At 43.9% G+C, this 21891-nt stretch overlaps 1 protein-coding gene across 7 annotated transcripts in view; it reads left to right on the top strand.

Moving 5' to 3' along the window:
• Nucleotides 1-21891, top strand: part of CREBBP (CREB binding protein) — a 92607-nt gene that overhangs the window by 16717 nt on the left and 53999 nt on the right. For all 7 annotated transcript variants that reach the window (XM_027882772.1, XM_027882770.1, XM_027882776.1 and 4 more), the window contains one exon: nt 19670-19846. In XM_027882772.1, the coding sequence (XP_027738573.1) occupies nt 19670-19846 (177 nt within the window). The remainder of the gene's footprint in view (nt 1-19669; nt 19847-21891) is intronic.

Here is a 21891-nt window from a genome sequence, read left to right as displayed (position 1 = left end):
TGTGTGTAGCTTTTTCTTAACCAATTCTCCAGTTGTGAGGAAAGCTTTTAAGCAAAGCACTTCGGTGAGTTTGTCTGTTCTTCTGAAACTGAAATTTCTGCTGGAGGAGAATGTGGGTTGGTTTTGTTTTTTCACCTCCTGTTCCCTGGTGTTTGCCACTTAATGCGTGCAGCTTAAAAGATTTGAAAGGCTGTAATAAAAGTGGTGAGAGAGCTGATCTGCCTCATAGTGAACGTGCCCAGCTTGACTCAGGGGCTTAAAATGTAGCTGCCATCCTGCTGGAAAAACTGTATCAAGGCTGGAAGGAAATTCTCTGGGTGCTGACTGTAGCAATGTCCCGAGGGAAGGACAGGGGTGTGAAATACAAACGCAGAGAAAGAAATCTAAAAGCACTTTCAACCCCCAAATTTTCTCATTGCATTTAAAGTAAGTGATGTGCATCACTGAGTAACCTCACTCAAGTATCAAGTCCAGCTCAGTGGCCCATTTTTCTCAATTCAGTGTGTTTATATGCGCTGTGTGGGACTCATGACCCTTCATGGTTTGGGACCAGTTTTGTTGGACAAGACCTTGTTCTGTGGTGGTTTGTTCTAATTCTTTTTTTTTTTTAGTAAATGACTAATCAAGGGAAGTCCATTGCTTTTTCTGTTTGTGGTTTGGTTTTGTTTTTTTTTTTTTTTCCCTTGTGATATGTTTTTATAAGCATTCTTTTTAGTAAGAGAAAAAGAAGTAAAACACCCAGAATCTGATCGCTGCTCCTGCTCTCGGAAGTAACTGGGATTTATTTCATCTGCATCATCATGAGCCAATATTGTTAATTTTGGGCTGGACTTGCCATTTTAAGGCAGAACTGAGCATGGTAACTGAAACTCATGTCCACGTGCTTGCATGAGCCCAAGGTGGGGCTAAACCTCACCCCTAACCTAGAAAAGGGAGTGGAAAATAACCAATTCCCAGTGTCACAGGGCCAGAAGGTGCTGCCATCATGACAAATGTTTTGGAGGTAAAATACTTGCTCAGTCTGTAGAGGTGTGAGCAAAGGATTTGGTGGACTTTGTATGATCCTGGTGATTTTATGCTACTGAGATCGCCTGGAAACCTCTGAGGAACCTTCCCTTTCCCGCTGCTGTGAATATTTCTGCTCCCTTCACTGCCAGCCTGCTTTCCTGTAACAATTTTGCTGGCAACTGTGGCATTGTGGCCCCGTTTTCCTGGATGACACCACAGGGATAGTTTTCGTTTGACTGGGTTGAAGTTCTTGAAGAAATCAGCTTTAAGGAGCAGGAAGATTCTTGCTTGAATGATTATCACTTGATGGGGGCAGAGGAGCAGATCATCTTGTCACAGTCATTTCCAGTAGTAATGAATTGTCCTTTTGTGTTGGGGCATGTTTTCCTTAAGTCCATTAAGTCCAGAGAATGTGTTCAAGCCATCTAGAAAATCTTGTCAGGGTTGTTTTTTTAAGATTGTTGGCTGTCCAACATGATAAGCAGCAGCAAAGCTAAGCAGATGGTCATTGCTTCCATAGGAGCGAGCACTTCATTGGAAGTGCTTGTGCCTAATGCTCTCCTGTTGCTGTGGGAGCTCATCTTTTCCAAGAGAGGGATTTGAAGCCTTCCTATTGTTCATTGGGGTTGGCAAGAGCTTGAAGTTGTGTTTCTGTAGCTGGGTTGTTGGATAAGTCTCTTGCTGAGGTGCATTCCCCTTGTCCTTGTACTGCTGTCAGAGCCTGGAGAAAGTCAGAAGCAAGCACTGGAAAGTTCCCATTTATTTTGGATGGTTCTCAGACTTCCTTTGTGCACTGTGTTAAGAGTTCTGGACAGTGATTCACCTCACTGGTACTTCTGCTCTTTCCCTGAAGAAGCAGTGAAATCCCATTCAGATGAGAGGGCAGGGCTCTCGAGGGCTTTCTTTTCCACGTGTTTCCAAGCTGTGATGCCTCCTTAGACAATTCTGCAAAAGGAATCACCTTTTTTGCAGTAATTTCAGAGCTGCAGCACTCCAATAAGGATATGCTGGAACTTGGGGAAAAATCCTGCAGTTGTGTGTGGCTGATGTGCAGAAGCCATTGCTGTTGAACTGCAGTGATGCCATAGCTTGCTGGGGGATTGTTTCAAAGTGTTTTTCTTCACAGAACTACTGAACCTGCCTCAAGTTCACTTTTCTTTCTGAAAGGTGCAGTTTAATCAAACATTATTGGGTTCTGTGTGCCCCAGAGAAAGATTAAATTGTTCGGTCAGGTCTTAGTCTGAATCTGTAAATAGATCAGGAGAGAATGGTTGGTTGTTTTCATAGCAGGTTATGAGGGTTACAGCATTATCACTTGGTTGGTTGGGGGGTTTTTTGGGGATGCCTTATGAAGATTGTACATTTTGAGTAAGCTTATTGGAAACTCTAAAGGAAAATATTTGTATTGATACAAAGTAGAACCTGCCTGGCAGGGAGAAACTGATAGAAAAGCTTATCTGGCTGTCCCATCTTCCAGTGTAGTATTTCAGGAGATGATCAGGGAGCGGTGAGTTTAGACACAGAGTTCCAAGTGCTCTTTGCAAGTGGTGAGCTCTGTTACCTATTGTATCTATTACCTGTGTGTATCTATTCAAGCCCCACTGGAAGTTGGTACCGGTAGTAGGATTAACCTCAAGATCTGAACAGGTTCAAAACAGTCACTAACATGGGCAAACCAGAACTGTCCTGCTGGGTTTTTGCCTATGAGTTCAGAAGAGTTTTTTCAGTAAATTGTATTGTCCTAATTTATTTGAGCAGTGCATGCTCTCAGCTCAGTTTTAGCCAGAGTAGCCACATGGCAGTGGCAGTTGCAGTAGGAGAAGTTTCAGACTAGAGGGGAGGAGGAACTCTTGCCAGAAGTGAACTTCAGAAAGCAAAAAGACCATTTTTTAGTTTTACCAAGAGAATAACCAGTTGTCTCATGTTCTTTTTTTTATTGTTGAGCTATAAAAGAAGTGGATTCTGCTATTGTTGTTTTGAGGCTTGGTGTCTGTGTGATACTTTGGACAAGCACATTCACAGTTTTGCTCCCTTTTGTTGTTCACTGAGTGGTGTTTTGGTATTGGGTGTTAATCTTGAATCAACTTAATAAGATGATTAACTGTGTTAAAGAGGAGGAATTCTGGTACAAGACTTACACGGTGTATGTAGTTACGTTACTCCTCAGTGATGTGAGGAAAATGTGTGATGAGAAATAAGGGAGCAAACTCTTTCTTTAAACAGATCCCCCAGCACAGAGGGGGGGGATCAGGTCTGAGCACGGGATTGGTTGTGAATTAAGTCAGCTGAAGACGTTCTCATTCCTCTGCAGCTCTGTGTGTTTGAGCAAACTGCTGGTGCAGTTTGTTCCTCTGGTGACTCTCAATCTGTCTGAGTCTGCCTGAATTGTTTTAACATGACTTGCAGTTAATTTGCTTCTCATCCACGGAGTTGTCCGTGCTGGGCTGCCAAGCTGCCTGTCTCCTAGCAGACCATGCCTCTGGCAAGCCAGCCCAAGTCACATTCCAAACAGAGCTGCTATTCCCACTTCCAGGGGACTCTTAATAACCTTCCAGTTCTGTGGTGAATAACAAGCACCAGAACAGCGTTTTTAACTGAGGGGGGACATATGTGTTCTTCCAATGATACAAACAGAAGGAGGATGGGAACACACACACACATACACACCAGCAGAACTCGCTGACTCGTAGTAAAATGAAAGTCTGAGGCAGTTTTGTTTTGAAACATGACCGTGCAAAGTGCTGCTCCACAGATGAGTTTGCTGATACGTCAGGGAGGTTTGGTGACTTGAAAAGCTCGCTTACCACAACTCTTACTGCTGGCACCTGAAATGGAGTTGTTTCCTATTTCTGTACACGTTTGCAGTTGTGCAATGTCACTGGAGATCTTTGCAGAGATAGTCACTTGGCTTGGGCGGGTATCAAGGTTCAGTTTGGCTCCAGGGCTGCAGGAATTGGAACGTTCAGACTAAGATGGGACAAAGCACAGCCTGGTTGCCTCTCCTGCTTCAAACCCGGGCAGTTAAAAAGCCTCTCTGTGAACTTACATTGGCTTATCATCCAGCTGACAAAAATGGCATATTATAGGATCTTTTCAGAGTAGAATTGTGCCATTATCTTCTGCTGGGGTAACACAGCACACACATGAAGGATTTTGTCATTAACCAGAAATTGTATTATTACAGTTTACTTGTAATTCTTCATTTTTTGTTGCTGGAATGGGGTTTATTCCTAAGGAGTGTATCTGAAAGAAGGTGTTGAAAGTGAAACAAAGAGATCCACCAGTCCTTTTGGAAGCCACAGGTTAAAAGCAAGGTTTACAGTGTTGTTTCAGGTTTATCAAAATACCAAAAAGCCTCCTAGTCCTTACTGACTGAAATGACTTCTTTCTAATGTTTAGACTGCTCTCAGGTATCCACCTGCTGCTTTTTTTAATACACAGGTAAAAAATGACTCAGATGTTGAGGGGGGAAACCTGCCAACTGAAAGGTTGGTGTGTAGAAGTTACAAAATGCCTGGTTGCTTCAGTCAGAAGGAAATGTCTTTGTCATAGTAATTGTCTTAACAGACTCTAATCATGCATGTAGATGTGATTTCACAGGAGCCTTTCTGATGACAGCACCTTTTAGCAGGTCTCAAAATTTCCCCTTACTTAAAAGATGAATTTAATATTTGTGCTCGTAGCGAGCTGTGATTTTACTGGGGATCCTGTAAATTGGAAGGACCTACAGAAATGTATCGAAGCAAGGTGATATTAAGGTCTGCAAATTAAATACTGGTGGTCTGTTTCCTTTGATAAAAGACAATGCAGGAAACTTGAAATATTAGGTAGAGCTTGATAAACGGTGTCAACCTTCCTGAGAAAGGGATCAGGAGTGGAAGCAGTGAAAGGAGGCCCTTCTACTTCTGCCACTTCCACCAGTGAAAAGCACTTTGTTGAAGGAGATGGGACACTTCAACCATCTTGCAGAAAATAACGTTATGTTGGAAAGTTGTTGCACTTTAGAATTTTGAAATTCCCTCACTTCCCTAGGGGCCTAAAATTTCAATCCAAGAGGTGTTACCCAGATCTACTGTGTAGCGGGCAGGTTGATTGATTTGATTGAAAAAATCTTGATTGGTTTTTTTTTTCTTTTTAACTAGAAATGGTGTTTTAATATGTAGTTTCCCCCCACATCTCAAAAAAAAATAATAAATCCTGAATCCCTATTGCCACAGTTACTGGTTTACTCTGCAGGGCTGAGTATCAGGAGTGGCAAAATATGATGGTATTTTTCTTTCTTGCTCTGAATGTTTGGAGGAAATACCTGTTGGTTTTTGTTTGGAGGCTGAAGTCTGTTTGTGTGTGATGTCAGTAGACAGTTTGCTGTGACTGTGCTCCCTCCTCATCCTCCTCCTTCTGCTACAACAATGAAGAGTATTTTCATTTACTCCAGAAATTACTGTGCCCGTGAAGGGAAGTGGCACACCAAGCTTACTGCTTGTGTTTTAACTGCTTGTATGTCACTCATGCAGTGGCTTTAATTCCAAGGCCAGAAATACTTTGCAGAACTGAGATTTTAGGTGAATGAGGACTTGAGATGATTGTTGAACTCCTGGTGCCACAAAAACTATGAGTAAGCAATGCCAGAAATGTCTGTGCTTACAAGTTCTGAAGATGCTCAAGCTCCAAAGTGATGCTTTTGTTCTTTGGTATCTGTCTGTACAAATCTGCTTTAGGTTTGGGAAATAAGTGTCCTGTGCCCTAAAAGGGCTTTAATAGTAATTTTTTAAAATTATTTATTTTATTTTTGTGTGTGTGTGGGGGGGTTTTTTTGGTTGGTTGTTTTTTTGTTGTTTTTTTTTGTTGTTGTTTGTTTGTTTTGTTTTTGTTTTTTTTTTTTTTAGAATGAGCCATAATGACAATACAGCACATTAAATATTAGGCATGTCTTTGCCAAAAAACCTAGGAAATATATTTCTAGAAGATAGCAGTAAATAGATTATTTAGCAGTCTGAGATGCTGCTGTTTTGGGGGGTTGGGAGGGTTTGGTGTTCTCAGAGTGGCTGTTTTTAAAGACAACCATCAGACTTTGCCTCATTTAAAAACCTGGTGGGAATTGCCTCTTGATAGTTTTGTGGGAATTGTTAAAATCTTCGAGGAGAGCACCTTTTATAGAAGGACTGGAAATGTCAGGGTAGCTCTTGAAGTCAGGGTGGTGTTTCAAAACAAACATCTTTGGCTCTTAAAGATATTTAAAACATTATTTTAACGGTGTAAATTATTTATAGTTACATTTCTCCATAGTGACTGGTAATGTCAGGCTGTGATATTTGTGCTAAGTGGTTGTTTGGAGTAAGCACTATTGATTTTTGTTTCTTTTAATGCATTTAATGTAACCTGTAGTGTGAGAGTTTGTTTTCTTGTCTGTTTGATTTTCCTCCTGGCTCTGGGTTGAACAGTTACTGTTCCAGAGGCACAGTCTCCTCAGTGTGCCCACTCCTCTTTTAGGATTCACATCTGCCCAGGACAGTGTACATTGTAAAGGAATGACACAGAATAACTCTTTTCATTATGTTTTGGAGATACTTTTCCAGTTGTTCTTACTCCACAGAGCTATTGTTGCCTGTCCCCTCCCTGTGGAATATCACATCACAGGGACTGCTGGATAATGTATCCTTGGCCAGCTTCTGGGAGATAAATGGGGAAAAAAAAAAATCTCTTAAATAGCACTGCTGCTTTTTCTTACCAAAACAGCTTATTCCTTATAATACTGAATTTTTGGAGCATGACGTGCTCTCCTTTTGCTTGGCTGTCTCCAGCCAGCTATAGGCACTTGTGAATTGCTGAGGTGCTGCCAGACACAGCTGTCAATGCTTTGGGGGCCTTTTGGGTGCTTTTTGAAATGCTGATATCCAATAGCAGGAAATAAAGGAAGGAGCGTGGACACGGTTTGAATTTCCTGTTGATTTAGAAGCCTTCATTTATAGAATTCCAGACTGGTTTGGGTTGTAAGAGACCTCAAAGTCCATCCCATTCCACCCCCTGCCATGGGCAGGGACACCTTCCACCAGCCCAGGTTGCTCCAAGCCCCGTCCAACCTGGCCTTGGACACTTCCAGGGATCCAGGGGCAGCCACAGCTTCTCTGGGCAACCTGTGCCAGGGCCTGCCCACCCTCACAGGGAGCAATTCCTTCCCAATATCCCACCTAACCCTGCCTGTGTCAGTGAGAAGCCATCGCCCCTTGTCTAATCCCTAAACTTGTTTTTCATTCAGCTTAACGATGATGAGGCACAGGAACTGGGGCAGGCCAGGGCTACTCAACTGAGAACCTGTTTTATGAAATTCTGGTTTTGTGTGACTGGGACATGGTTTAGTTCACACTGAGGCATTTTCCAGAAGTAACTCATTCAAGATTTTGGTCTGTGAATGTACAACCAGGTGTATCTTCACTGAATTTCAGTCTTTCAGAATCCTCTTAAGTGTTGTTGAGTTATTCTTTGTGTCCAAACCGGATTTTCTTGATGAAACAAACCTTTGAAACATTCTTAGTTAATGTTGTGGTTCTGGTTGAGTTTCTATTCTTGTGTACCAAGAATAGTTCTTGTTTATCTGAAGAAAGCCACTTGTTCTGCCTGGCACTCATAAAAGCTCTTGAAGAAATTGGAATACATTGATCAATTGTGGCTAATTATCCGTTAGAGCTTTGAAGTTGTTATTTGCAGGGGTGACACTCGTCACAGAGTAAATCTTCTGACATTATTCTTGATTCAGGAGTGTGACAGTGCTGCTGAGTGCACAAGTTGTGGAATATTCTGCTGTGTCTGTGCAGAATTTTGGATACATTTTCCTTCTCCAGGCATCCATACAGTGCAAGCAAAAGATTATTTCATTTCCTTTTCCTGGAAAAGGTTGGTTTCTAATTAAATGTATTAAGAGTTTGTTCTCTGTGTATCCAGTTGTTTGTAAAGAGCGTTTTCCCCATGAAATTTTGTGTTTCCTTAATTATGGGGAAACATTTGTTCATTTCTTTAATGGTCTCAGAATACTTAAGTTTGTCTTTGACCTCTGTGAAATGCTTGGAAGAGAATTTCAAATCTTATTACAACTGACCATGAAACACCTGTCTTCCTCTTAGTGGGATTTTTTTAAACTTTTATTTTTCGTTTTACCTGATCTTTTGTAATAAAGGACGAAGTAAATTAGTTATTCCTGGGCAGTTGAGCATTTTTTTCCTGAGTTAGCTTACTGCTGAAGAACAGGACAATAATTGCCTCGTGGATTTGTTGTGGCTTTTGGTTATAGAAATCAGCTTAAAGAGGTGGGAGAGTGGAGCACATTCCTCTGAATGCTGGGAGCCAGATCATGATTTAATTCTCAGAGCTGATTGAAATGTTACCTTTTTTTTTTAAGGCGTTCTTGTTGCTGACTTTAAAAGTGAGTAATTTCGAGTGTTTAGTCAAACTGCCAAACCTGCAGGTTGGTTTAGGTGAGCTCTCACCTCAGCTACCGGCACTGCCACCATTCTCGCATCGAAACCGAACTCCCTTTTTTTTATTTTTCTTTTTTTTTTTTATTTTTTTTTTTGGTAACACCGCTGGCTCCCTGCCATCAAATGATTAATCTTTTCCTTGCCTCTCCATCTGTCCCTCTGGCAATATACATTCCAAACGCCGCCGTGGCTTTCTCTTGGAACACGTTACTATAGGATGAAATAGTAATTAGCAGAGACTTACTTTTTTTTCTTTTTGTCAGTAAACAGATGCAAGATGATGCCAGCAGTAGTAAAGAAAGCCTGTCCACCCCACTTCACAAACGAGACTGAATTCCTAATGGACCTGAAAGGTCCATTAGGAATTCAGTCTCGTTTGTGAAGGGGAGGAGAGCCGCGATCAGGGAGGTGGACCTTGCTTCCTGCTGGAGATCGGTGCTTCATTCCAGAGGGAGATAAGAGTCCAAAGAGTGAGCTCCTCGCCGCTCTTTGGTCCCGAGTGGGCGGGCAAAGCGCCGGTGGGAGTGGTGGCAGCAGCGCCAGGAGCAGGGAGGGACTCCGGGTGGTTGATGCCAGCTCGTAGGAACTCGCCTGGGATCCGGCAGGGAAGTGGTGCAGATGGCACAGGTCCCCTGCCTCCTCGAGTTGCCTCTCTGGAAAGCAGGAATCAGCCTTGCTGTCCTCTTGCACTGTCACCAACAGCCTGAATTATCTGTCAGTGTGAATTTCTAACGTTCCCCGTTACCCAGAGCAGATCTACTCTTTTATTCACAGTACTTTGTGTACTTCTTTTGCAACTCCTGAGCACCTCAGACACCCACCTTGCCTGATTTCCTTGTCTTGAGAGAGAGAGAGAGGAAAGCACCAAAGAAGAAAGTTAAAGTTATTTATGCCAAGCAAAGTGACCTGGTGCTTGTTAGCAAAAAAAAAAAAAACATTTCAGTGGTGGGAGGAGAGGAAGAGGGAACAAAATGCTGAGCTCTTTAACCAAGTTACATGTTGAAAGCCCAGATTTGGGCTAGGTGTGGTAATTCGATGACAAACGACTTGAAGGGTTAATCTCATAATGGATATTAAGTGGCTGGTTTTGTTGAGGGGGAAGTAAAGGGTACGTGGCATGTCCAGAAGTTCTGAATCATCCCTGTCCTGTACTTGGATCTGTGGGTCATAGTGGGAAGTGCAGAATTCCCATTCCATGCCAGCTTGCTCTATTTTATAGAAGAAAGAGAGAGAGAGAGTAGAAAAGTGTCCCTGACATCTCAGTGATGTAGCTGGGGATTTTGGATGCTGCTGAGTAGCCCGGGGGGTTACTCAGGGCTGGAGTGTTTGTGCACATCTGCTCTGCCAGCCTAAAGGTATTGATTGTGTGCAACCCTGAAGTTGCAGCTCAGGCATTCCGAGAGCAGCAGCAGAGTTTGCAGCGGCTCTGGGAAGGTGGAAGCAGTGAGTGTTTCCTCAGCACTCACATGTTATATCACCCTGGCTTGTTTTGTTCGTTCAACACTGGGAGGAAGTGTTGGAGGAAGCAGGGACAACGTCCCTCCTTGCAGATCCAGGGATTTAGAAGAAAGCAGTCATGAGTGGCAGATGTGTTTTACTAGAGCAATTTACACTGTTGAGCAGCCAAGCTCTCACGTATGTGACTCTTCAACACTGCTGTTAGTTTGTGAAGATCTGGCCTCTTATCAAAAGAGATCAGATCTAGGATGCCTCTGCTCTCTCTTCTTTAATTATGACATGCATGTTCTGTTCTCTGAAATAATTTAAATTATTAATCCGGGGCTTACAGTTAAATTGATTTTTAGCTTTTATGCTGTAGACTAAGCCGACAATAATACGGGGCAGTGGTGGCTCAGTAAAACGCTGGCTTTTTGAGTTCCTCCTTGTCAGATTCAGAGGTGTAGGAACAGTTTGGTGGAGGAATAAAAGGCTCTGACCTTCCTATTTTTCTATTGCCAAAACAGAGCAGAGAGTGGCATAACCAGTAGATTGCCTGTGTGTCCTCACTGCCACTACTGAAGCTGCGGTTGTTCACAGCACCCCTCCTCAGGGGTCTTCTAAACTGTTTCCTGTCGAGCTTTCAGCTGCCTCCTGTGTCCTCAGATAATCTCTGAGGTGCTGACAGGACAGAACTGGCAATGATGGTGTCTGCTGCAGAGCCCTGGGTACTGGGTCTGCTGCTAAATGCAGTGGGTGACAACAGAGGTCTCTGTGCTTTTCTTCATGGAGATGTTAATGGTTCAGGAATGGTATTCCCCAGTTTAGTGCCCTGGCCATGCCCCCTCCCAGCTACTGCCAAAATTAACCCTGTCCTGGCTGGAAGCAGGACATCATCCCCCCCTAGTTCAGTACCATCTGTGTCATGCCCAGATCCTACACCTTCCAGCCACATATAATATGTGTTAATATATATCTGTATATACACAAGCACAGATGTCATTTCCACAGTCAATGGCCATCCCTCCAAGGTGTCTGGTGAGTTCATTTAGTCCAGGACTGTGGGTTCCATCCGTCCTAAATGTCTTCCAGGGCAGGAGGGGTGATGTGTTTGATGTGCTGTCAGCTGGTTCCAGCTGCAGAAGGAGCTCAGGACTGGTGGATGTGGAGCAGTCCATCCTCACTGTCCATGGCAGTGGCACTGTCCTTCAGCAACCAGTATCACACAGTGCAACATCACAGACTGTCCTCACCCAAAATCCCCCTGAGGAAAAAACTGAGTTTCTCTGTCCCTCTGCATTCCCCCCCAAGTGCACCCAGGTCCTTGAGCAAAAATAACCCCACAGATGGATTTGCCCATGGGGCTCTGAGTCACTGGTGCTGTGACTTTGTTCAGGCCACCACAGTCCACTGCCAGCCTCCACTCTGCACTGGGCTTACACACTGGCTATGTGGGGCTATTAAAGAGGGAGTGAGTCTTGCTGAGCACTCCCTGGCTCTCCACTTCATGAATCATCTCCTGGAGTCCTGGCTGGTGATCACTGCTGACATTGAACTGCTGTGGTAGCAATCACTGCTTGTTACCCATCAACCCTCAGCAGTCCCACAGCAGAGGGGTCCTCTGAGAGGCCAGGCAAGCTGTTCAGCTGTCTGATTCCCTCTGCCTCCACAACAGCTATCCCAAAAGCCCAGCAATGCCCTTTTGAGTCATTGAAACACTCTCTCTCGAGGTGATCTGTGCCAAGGATGCCCAGGGCCCCCGGGCCAGTCACAATGGGGGGGTTTTGCTGTTCATTCCTTGTCAGGTTCCCTTCAGCTTCCAGTACAGTCAGCTCGTGGGATCCCTCTGTCACCCCAGAGACAGAGATGGATTCTGCCCCTTCATACCTCGATGGCATCAGGGTACATTGTGTGCTGCTATCAGCTAAAGCCTCACACTCTTGTGGGTCTGATGTGTCATTGGATCCACACAGTCAAATAGCTCTGATTGTCCCTTTGCCCTCCCCAGCTGCAGGCAGGGCCCCTCTAGTTCTGGTCATGGAACTCATTGCCCACATAGAAATATGAACCAGAGGTCCCTTCAATAGACTCAGAAGTACCATCATCCCTCCTGTTCTGTCTTAGGACCTGCCTGCTGGAAACAGGAGCAGCATTTATCCTTGAACAATTCCCTGTGAGGGTTGTTCTTCTGCTCAGCTCACACATCTGTGCTGCATCCCACTTCCTCAGATCCTTTCTGTGGTCATGCAGGTAAAATCACATCACCCCGTGGGGTGTGTGTCCTCTGTCTCAAGCAGGGGGCACGGGGGGCACGTGCTCCCAATAGCAGAGGCTGGTCCATACTGGCAGGACAGGGGGCATTTCCTCTCTGTTGTGCTCCAGACTTTCAAATCTGTCTGGGAAGTGTTTCCACTGCCGAGGTGCAGGTTAGCAGGGAGGAAAAAAGATGATTATATTGCCAGAGTCGAGTGGTCACTGGGAAGCACTGGCTGGAATCAGGACAGTGTCAGAATCTACCTATCCATCTCTCTGCTCAGCAGTCTTGGGAACTTGATTATCTGGGAGACCATTCACAAAAATGGGTCAAACTGACCAGAGGTTTCTGGAGTGATTAAAGAAAAATTGATCTGAGGAAGGGAAGGGAGATGGGGCACTGATTGTCCTGGCACTGGTGTTAAAGCAGAGTTTCCTGAGTTGACTGACAATAGAACTGGTTTGTGATCCTGCAGTGAGTGTCAGCCTGAAGAGGTGACTGGATTGGGGGACTGGGTGGAATTCTGTGCTGCAGTTCCATCGTGTCCTTGATCCCATGGCACTGGAAGAGCAGCCACCTGAGGCTTCACTCAGCCTTGCTCAGTGACGCAGCCCTGTGGGGCAGAGGGGGGTGTGATAGTTTGGTTCAGTTTTTGGCTTCCTTTCTGCACCTCAGCTTTCCTGGCCTTTGCTGCTTCTCCCTGGCTTTGGTGAATGGACTTTGCTCAAGGTCTCAGAATGTTTTTGCTTCCCAAGTTAACTTTTTCTTCTCACCTTTCTGTGTTGTCTTTAGACAAGCAGAAGGGAACTTGTAATCTTTCTAGCAGGAGGAATATATATATATATTATAAAGGATTAAGCTAATGAAAATGAAAGTGATAGAAAATCAGGATACCTCTGATTAGAGACCTTATGATTTTTGTGAACTAATTCCTGTTGATGAAGAGAAGCACACCTTATTTAAATGAAATGAATTTAAATGAATATAGTCTTAACAATTTCAGTGGTATTTGGTCACTTCAGTTTTTTTTTCCCAATTTTTTTCTTTGAAGCTACAGAGCTTCAGTTCTTACTTGTTTATATGTCTTTGCTAAATAAGAAATATTCGTGAGATCACCTTTTTATTCCCAAAATCAGTACTTTAGGATCACTTCAATCCTTGCCTTAATAAGCAAATTAATAAGCTTAAATAGTAAGCTAAATAAATTAGGCTATTAGATTGCAATTAGCCTGTCTTTAGCCATGCCTTTTAGTCCTTTGAACAGTTCTTGAGGCATCCCTGGGTCCTGTAAGTTTTACCTGTCACTCCTGAAGCGCTAATAGAGCGTGTTGGTCGTTGTTGCAGCAGCGTTCACGTCACTCCAGACACGTGATGGTGTTGCTTTCCCCTCGCCCAGTGGAGTTTTCATCGCTCCTGTTGGCACGTTGAGAGCTCAGAGCTGTTCTTCAAGCGTTGTGCCGATTCACGGCTCTCCAAGTCCAGCCAAGCTTGTCTAGCTTGCTTCCTTTCTTTCCAGCCTTGTTTTCTACAGTCAGATACTCAGCAGATACTGAAATGAATGCTAACGATAACTATTTTTAGTTTCCAGGATTGGATCATAATCAGATTACTTCAGCCAGGCTTATTTTCCACTGAGCCTGTGCTGCTTTCAGTGCTTTGGTTCTCTTATCAACCTTTCTGTATCTTTTCTACTCTGAGGCAAGTCCAAATCCCATGGTAGTGTTTTGATTTTAAATACTTGGCCAGAATCTTCCATTTTTGTACAGAGTCAGTGCTTCAAAACTTAATGAAAATCAACATTTAGTTTGGAGAGAAGTTTGTTGGTTTGAGTTTTTGTTTTGTTTTTTTTTTTTTTTTTTGCACGAATCTGGGCTGGACCAGCTAATTAAAGAAATAATACTAATAATCTGTAGCATTAACTTTATGTAGGCAGTGGTGGTGCAAGATACAAAGCCAGGAGTGTGGCAGAGGTGGGTGCTGCTCCTTGGCACTGCAAATGCAGGTGCTTTCTCTCTCTCAGGAAAGCTGAAAGTGAATTCAATCTGTCCTGCCAGACCTCTGATTAAATTTGGAAATGTTGGAGTGAAAGGCGGGTTGGGACAAGAGAAGAGAGCAGAATATCCCAAAGGGAAAGGGATAGGAAGGAGCAGAACTGTGTGCAGTTGTGTGGTTTATGACAGCTGGTTGGAGAGGAAGCTGAAAGAGGGACTGTGAGTGGGAAATGATGTGCTTGTAACAGGCAGTGGGGTTGGCAGCCTGCTGTATTTGTTGCATGTCCTGGGAACCCCAGAGGAATGTGGTAGTGGAGTAACCTGGACTGCTGGAGATGAGGGGACAGTTAATAAAAACTTAATAGGAAAAGACAGGATTTATTTGCAGCCTGAGCACTCGGGGTACCAGAGGTAGCACCTCCTTGATGCTGGGCTGGAGGAAGACGCACTGTAGGATGTCATTGGTGCTGAAGAAGGGAGGAAAAAAACTTGAAAAGCAGAAGAAACAGCAGATGTGGAATTCAGGCTGCTCCTGAGGTATCTTGGAAATTAGATTGGTGAACTTCTTACCTCTGTCATATCACGTGCAAGTTGCAGCCTCGGATGAGGTTCAGATTTGGTCACAGCCTTGCTCTGTGATATCTACGAAACTCCAGGAATTAGAGGAATCAGAATTGCTGTTCTGCTCTGACAAGACCTAAAAAGCAAAACCAGAGAAGTGACTCCAATACCTGCTGCTCAGAACAGGCTGCAGGGCGGTGGCTTGGGTGGTCCAAGTCAGCTGAACGAAGGTTTTTAAGTGTTGGGGGTTGTTTTCAGCTTGGAAGTTTGTACATTCCTTGGCTTGTGAGAGTAGAGTGAAATACCCCATTTCCTATCCATACCGGGTAATAGATTCCGGTATCTTAGAGAGTTGCCATAGTGATAAAAAAGGGAACAGAATCTGCTTGTCTTTCTGGGATAGCAGAATTATTAAATTAAATGCTGCTTTTCCATTAAAAGAGAGTGTCATTATCATATTTCTGAGAAAAAGTGTTTTAGAGCAGAAATAACGTGTTCAAGCTGATGTCCTGCATTAATCACGTTCCTTCTTCAAGCACCTCCAGCCTTGACTTGTGCTTGGGATGCAGCTCTGCATCTCCCTGGGTGCAGCTGCTGGAACAGCTGCCTTAGAAAAAACACCTTGCTTGGGAAAGAGTCTGCTTTTGGTCTGGTGGATAGAAATCACGGAGTTGGGACCACAAAGAGCTGGGCAAGAAGCAAGAGCTGCCCGAAATTGCAACACAGAAACTAAAGTATAAAACGTGAGTTGCAGAGGATGAAGTGGGATGAAAAGGGACGCCCCAGGGGGGAGTGCAGGGAACGCGGCTGCCAAAAATGGTGGCTGCAACAGGTGGATGAACTGAGAGGGAAGAGGAGAAGGTAACAGGGAGGGAATATTCTTAAGCTTCGAACTAAATAGGAGTGAACAGCACCATCAGCGAGGCTTTCAGAGAGGAGCTTTCAGCTGTCCTGGTGGAGACGCACGGGCTGCCTGTGGAAGCTGGAGTAGCCCAGTCAGGCACGGCCCAGCCCATTCATTGCAGGTGCAAAACGAAGCAATTCACACTGGATCCCTTTTTCGCTTTTGTTCCTTTCAGGAAAGCAAATTTAACGAGCTTTAGGCCAAATACAAATCTTTGTGATGGCTCAGAGTTCCCCGCGTAAACGACCGTTCTTACCAGGTTGTTAACTCCACTGTTCTCGCTGGTTTAGCTTCTTGATGACTTGTAATTACCTGGTAATCTCCTCCTATTTTGGGATCGCAGTTCTGTTTCAGAAATATAAAAACAAAGGTCTCTGAGTATCTTCCTCCCCCCACCTGCCCCCTCATTTCACACGGGAAAAAACCTCGGGGGCAGAGGCAGGAGCTGCAGCATTTGAGCCGGGCGAGTCCTCTGCTCCGGAGCTGCAGGTTTCAGTTTGCAGAATGAACAAGCAGGGTAAAACCTTTACTACTTACAGGCTCAGTCCTCTGCTTATATTTACCAGTTATCTTTTGAGATTTCAGTCAGCCGTGGTTTAAAGTTCCACGGAAGTCACTGAGCTCAGCGCTCAGATAATTAACCTGGACTGGCAGTTAATTCCTCTCGCGCTTGGGTGTCTTTCAGCGTGTGATTTCCTAACTCTTCCTTTCCTTCCACCTCCTGTTTGCTGCCTTCCCACCAGGGAGGAGCTGCCAGAGGTTGGCTTTGCTGGAGTCCCTCCCCACCTGGCTGTGTTTGGAGGTGGCTGCTGCTGGAATACATTCCAGGCCGCCCCCCAGGGTACCGGTAACAGCTCTGGAACACCGTGGATCTTGATGCTGTTTGGCAGCAGGTTGTTCTGCCGCTAAAACTCATCGATCCCAGCTTGGTTGGGAGCTCTTATAAACTGATAAGAGTTCATTAGAGCAGGTCTTGCGTTGTATTGTGCACTCCTGGTGTCTGGAAATCACAGTCCTGTTAATCTTAACTCCAGGAAAAACTGAGTTTAACCCCCCCTGAAAGAAGCATCCGTCAGTTTTAATGAACTCAGCTTGTGATGAGTTTTTGTCTCTGTATTTACTTCAGGGATTGCTCATAATAAAGGCCTTTCCACCTTTTCAGATTATTTTTTGTAAATGGACTTCAAACAAAAAAAAAAGTCATTAGCATTTTGTTTCATCGGCAGTAACTTACAAAATGAAGCGTGGGTTAAAGGGCATGTCTGATGTTTTAAAATACTATCAAACTATGCTATTTTACTAAAGTCATGGACTGGTGTAACTTTTTAGCCTTAGGTTCCCTCTCCTTATGGAAGCACAGCTTTGGACACAGAAATACAACGTGGCAGAGAGCGGGATTACCAAAATACAAAGTTTCAACTGGAAGCTGTTCTGCTGTTTCAAAGAACAGCAAGGCACTTCTTAAAATTTCAAACAAGTATCTATGACTTAATGACCACCTAGAGTAGGAAAAGTTATCCTCATCCTCAGTTTGGAAGACTTGAAAGGTTGATTTGTTGTCATACTGAGTTGTGATATGTTTAATAACAAGATCTATTGAAAAGGAAATGTTAAAATAAAATAAAACCACCACCCATGTGGTGGTACCTGTCAGGATTTCAGGTCCTCGGTGCTTTGGGGGGTGTTCTAGACGTTTTAACAAAATAAAAATCAATATTCCCGTTCTTTGTCTTTCGAGACCAAAATATTGGTAATATTTTTTCAAAAAATCTATTTTTTAACAAGATCAAAGAAGACTGGAAGGACCAAATCCTTCCACAGACAGATGAAGTTTGTAGTTGGGAATTAGACACGGGGAAGCTGAATAACAGCCCAGCAGTTACAATTCCTATTTCTGGCCTCTGAAAGGTTTCAATAGTCGGTCCTAATCTTTCTCAGAATCTCACTTTAGTTTCAGAAATTCTCCTGTTAATCTGATAGACCCTCAAAGCATTAATGAACAGCTGTAGTTATCAGTCGATCCTTTCTCATACCTTGTGTGAATTAGTGGGTAATTTTATGAAATGCTTTGCTATTAATTCTTCAGATAAGAGCTGCCAAAACCCCTGGTGTCATAAATAATAATTAAACTAATTTCTTTGAGCATGCAGTCAACAAAACAAACACAGAAATACAGAAAATAAAATTCTAGATACTGGTGCCATGTGATAGTAACCGATACCACTTCTCTTTAAAAGCAGTCTTAGGATTAAACTTCAGATGCTGCTTTTTGGTCTTATGTATGCTATTTGAATTATTCAGCTTCACTCTGGAACACAGCACATACTTGATAACCTCTTACATAGCCAAGTAACAGCTTTTGGGATGTTTTTTTTTTAATGTGTAAAGATAGAACGTGTTGTGCAGTGAAGAAAGGCTCGAATCTGGCAGCAGCCGCTGTGCAGGACGCAGGGCAAGGGAGTGGGGAGGGCAGCTGGGCCCTGTCTGAAACACGAGGGTGCAAAGTACCAGTCCAGTTGTGTTCATTGGACTCTGCCCCGGGGTGATTTACTGCTCCTTCAGTCTGGTTCCTGTAAGCATGAAGAGCACCCACTGAGTAATCCCTTATTATGGGGCTGTTACAGTGATAAGCTGATGTGTGAGGCCCTTTCTTCCAGCTATTCCCCCTGAATCCCTGCTGGTAAGGGAAGAGGAGAGACCAGCACGTGGAAAACCACTGTGGTGTGTAAGGAAAGGCTGGGCAGGTCAAGGGAAGAGGAAGATACAGTTTAATATTTCAGATAAAGACTTTGCTCAGGGGTTGGGTTTATATTTAGGACATTCTGACAGGTGATAATGTCACCTGGAAATCCTCCCAGTGCAGGGCAGGAGGAAGAACAAATGTGATCTGTTGAGCATGTCCTGTGAGGAGCAGCTGGGGGGGCTCAGCCTGGAGAAGAGGAGGCTCAGGGGGGACCTTCTGGCTCTGCAATCCCTGCCAGGAGAGGGGAGTTGGGGGGATGTTGGGCTCTGCTCCCCAGGAAGAAGGCACAGGACAAGAGGAAATGGCCTCAAGCTGTGCCAGGGGAGGTTGGGGTTGGATATTGGGAAGAATTTCTTCACTGAAAGGGTTGTCAGGCACTGGAAGGGGCTACCCAGGGAGGTGATGGAGTCACCATCCCTTGGAGGTGTTCAAGGAACAACTGGTCTGGTTGACAAGGTGGTGATTGGTCATGGGTTGGACCTGATGATTCTGTAGTTCGTTTATAACCTGAACGGTTCTGTAACTGAAGTTTCCTCTTTATTTTGAGGTGAGCAAGAAGGCTCCTAGCCTTAGTCATCCTCTTTGGAAGAAGTAAATTCCTGCTAAAACATCTTCAGGACCTTTTGTCTAATGTGATATTAAGTAGCTCCAGTAACAGAGATTTCACCGCTGGGGAGAGAATCCTGCAGGCCAAGGGGCTCTTTGGATGAGTAGGGATTGTTTATTCAGGGGTAGTCGTGTTTCTACCGAGGAGTTTTGGGGTGTCATTTGTCAAGGATGTCAGCCTTGGATAGATGTCCTTTTGCCAGGCGCTCCTCAAGCACCAAAACATGAGCTGATAACCATTTGCTCTATTCCTCTCTACATTCCCCTCCCTTCTCATCTGGGCTATGTACAAACCATGCTTTGTGCACAGAATGCACAAAGTAATCACAGGAGTTGAGGTTTGTTGGGCCTTCAAAAGCTTCTGTAGCGTTGGAAAATGTAGTTTCTGCCAATGTAGACCAGGAAGGATAATCCTGTGCTTGCCTTTGGTTTTGTAAGTTGAATTGCAGGACTTCAGCCCCACACAGATGTATATATTTGTAAAGCATCTTTTTGAAATATATTTTAAATTGATTAAAATTGTGAAATTGTGAATTTCCTATTGAGAATTTAGTACTGAGCAACTTAAACTAGAATTTGGTCTCTGTGAATGCAAAGATGGATATTTCATGTATGTGGATTTTTTTTGTTGGGTTTTTTTAATGTCCCTTTGGAATCTCAGCAATTCTAACCATTCCATTCATTCTTTTCCAGATGGGAATGACAGGTAACACTAGTCCCTTTGGGCAGCCTTTCAGTCAAACTGGAGGGCAGCAGATGGGAGCTACAGGAGTGAATCCTCAGTTACCGACCAAGCCAGGCATGGCCAATAGTCTGTCTCCCTTTCCTGCTGACATCAAGAGTACTCCCGTCACCAGTGTGCCAAACATGGTGAGTTGGACCTGCTGCTCCCAGCATTTCTTACCTCTTCGTGGTGCTTTCTGAGTTCTTGGGTGATCCAGCTTCTGCAGCATTATCAGGTTACCTCCCATTTAAGCATCAGCGTTGCCCCGGGGTTCCTTTGTGTACATTGTGATGCAGGAGTTAAACTTCCTGAACAATCCCACTGTTCTGTTCCAAGAACTGCCGCTGCATCCTTTGGTTTTGTCTGGTACATTTAGTTTCCAACCAGATAAAAACGTCCTCTCTAAAGTTCTGTTTGTCGCTTAGAATGTGTTGGATGCATCATCACCTTCCTGAGGCTAAATGGAACCTCACAATCCTGAAAGTCTATTGTAGCAAACACCTCAGGTGCTTCTCACTTTATATGATGCACAACTTGCAGCTCCCAAGCCTATGGGAACAGTTCTTGTTAGGATACCTTACAAGTTTGTAGTATTCTGTTTACTCAAGTTTTCTTGATCAAGGGAAATGAAATATTCCCATTTGTTGCGTATTAATCAAACTGCTTGTGTTGTTTCTATGGAAACCCCAGCATGCTGCATTTTATATCCTTATACATGATAGCAGTTACTATAGAAACTTGTTAAACCTTCCATAAGATGCAAATTGCCTATTTTTTTTTAATTTAAATCCAAAAACACAACTATTTTTTGGCACAACCAATGCTCGTCCTTCCATCAGCGAGTTTGCTACCTGCCTGTCGCCAGTAGGCTCTGTATGACAGGCAACAGGATGTAATAAACTTCCTCTTTTTCTCCTGATTTTAGAGGATCACTCCTCATTTTTCTGTAGTCACACTGTGAAGTCGTTGTTTAATATCATCTGTCATTTACTCTTCATGATTATGGAAAGGAGCTGGTGACTCCTATTTAAAACCATGTTCAGAATGCCACTTGCACTCGTGCAGGATATTTGTAAAAGACAATTTGCTGCACGACTGCTCTAAATTTGTTTTTAAAAATTTTGGATCAGGTGTGAAGCAGATGGATTATTTTTCCAGATTCTGCAGGGAACCTGCAGGTCTCCCCGAAGTGCCGTATTCCTCTCAGGGACTGGGTGATCTTGAAGCCCAATTTTGTGCTCATTTAAGTACAAGGTTTTGGGAAGCCTAAATTTCAATATACTCACTTATTAGTATAAGATGCAGTGGCAGATATTCAGGTGGAGTAAAAAGGGCATTTGCCATCATTTGTTTGTTTCATGGTGGGAGAGAAATAAAAAACTATTTCCTTCCTCCCATCTTGTCCAAGAGACAGAGGAAAATAAGGGAAACTTTCCCAGCACTACAAATTGCAGTTTCTTTCAGATGTCAAAAACACCAGCTGAGAGAACAGTCAGAACCATCTTTCTTTGTTTCTCAGGTGTCAAAAGCCTCATGTGTGCAATATGTGGAGAGTAATGGCCATTTCAGCCAGAAGGCATTGGCACCGTCGAGCCAAAAGGTCTCAGCTCGTGGCTCACGTGTGGCTTAGAGGGGTGACGGCCCTGGCAGGGGTGGAACTTGAAAAAACTGAAGTTTCCATCCAAACATTTTTTATTGTAAAGCCAAGAATTCAAAAGGAAATGTCACACTTGTTAAAATTTAACCTTTCTTTGGCAGCGGTGGGTAAAGCCGTGTAATTATTTGGTAATAGCACATCCACGGCCATATGCTGTTCCTTCCACGGGGACTTTGCTTTCCTCAGTGAACAATATGAGCAGAGCCCTTGGAAAGAGCACACAGTCAACATTTAGTTCTATTTTTGCTGCTCGGTGTGTGTGGCTGTGGGCATTGTTGGGGGGATGTTGGAACTTATTTCACTGAAATCTTCTCCAAATGGCCTTTCCTGTGGCAGCCAGCACAGGAGCAGGCCTAACATTTAGGATGAGTTAATTTTCCCAGCTCCTCTCTGAGATAAAGATGTGTTGCCCTGGTTTTAAACACAGTAAGAGTGGAAGAATCTGCTGACTCAGAGCCTGAGGTCTGTAGGTTCTGAGTTGCTAAACCTTATTTCAAATGTTAAGATATTTTCTAAGGGTAAAATAACATTCAT

Source organism: Empidonax traillii, unplaced genomic scaffold (assembly GCF_003031625.1).
Source record: "Empidonax traillii isolate 1590-97213 ecotype Southwest subspecies unplaced genomic scaffold, ASM303162v1 scaffold111:size2041728, whole genome shotgun sequence".
Classification (NCBI taxonomy): Eukaryota; Metazoa; Chordata; class Aves; order Passeriformes; family Tyrannidae; genus Empidonax; species Empidonax traillii.
Note: the sequence above shows the minus strand (reverse complement) of the source record. Positions and strands in the feature narration are given on the sequence as shown.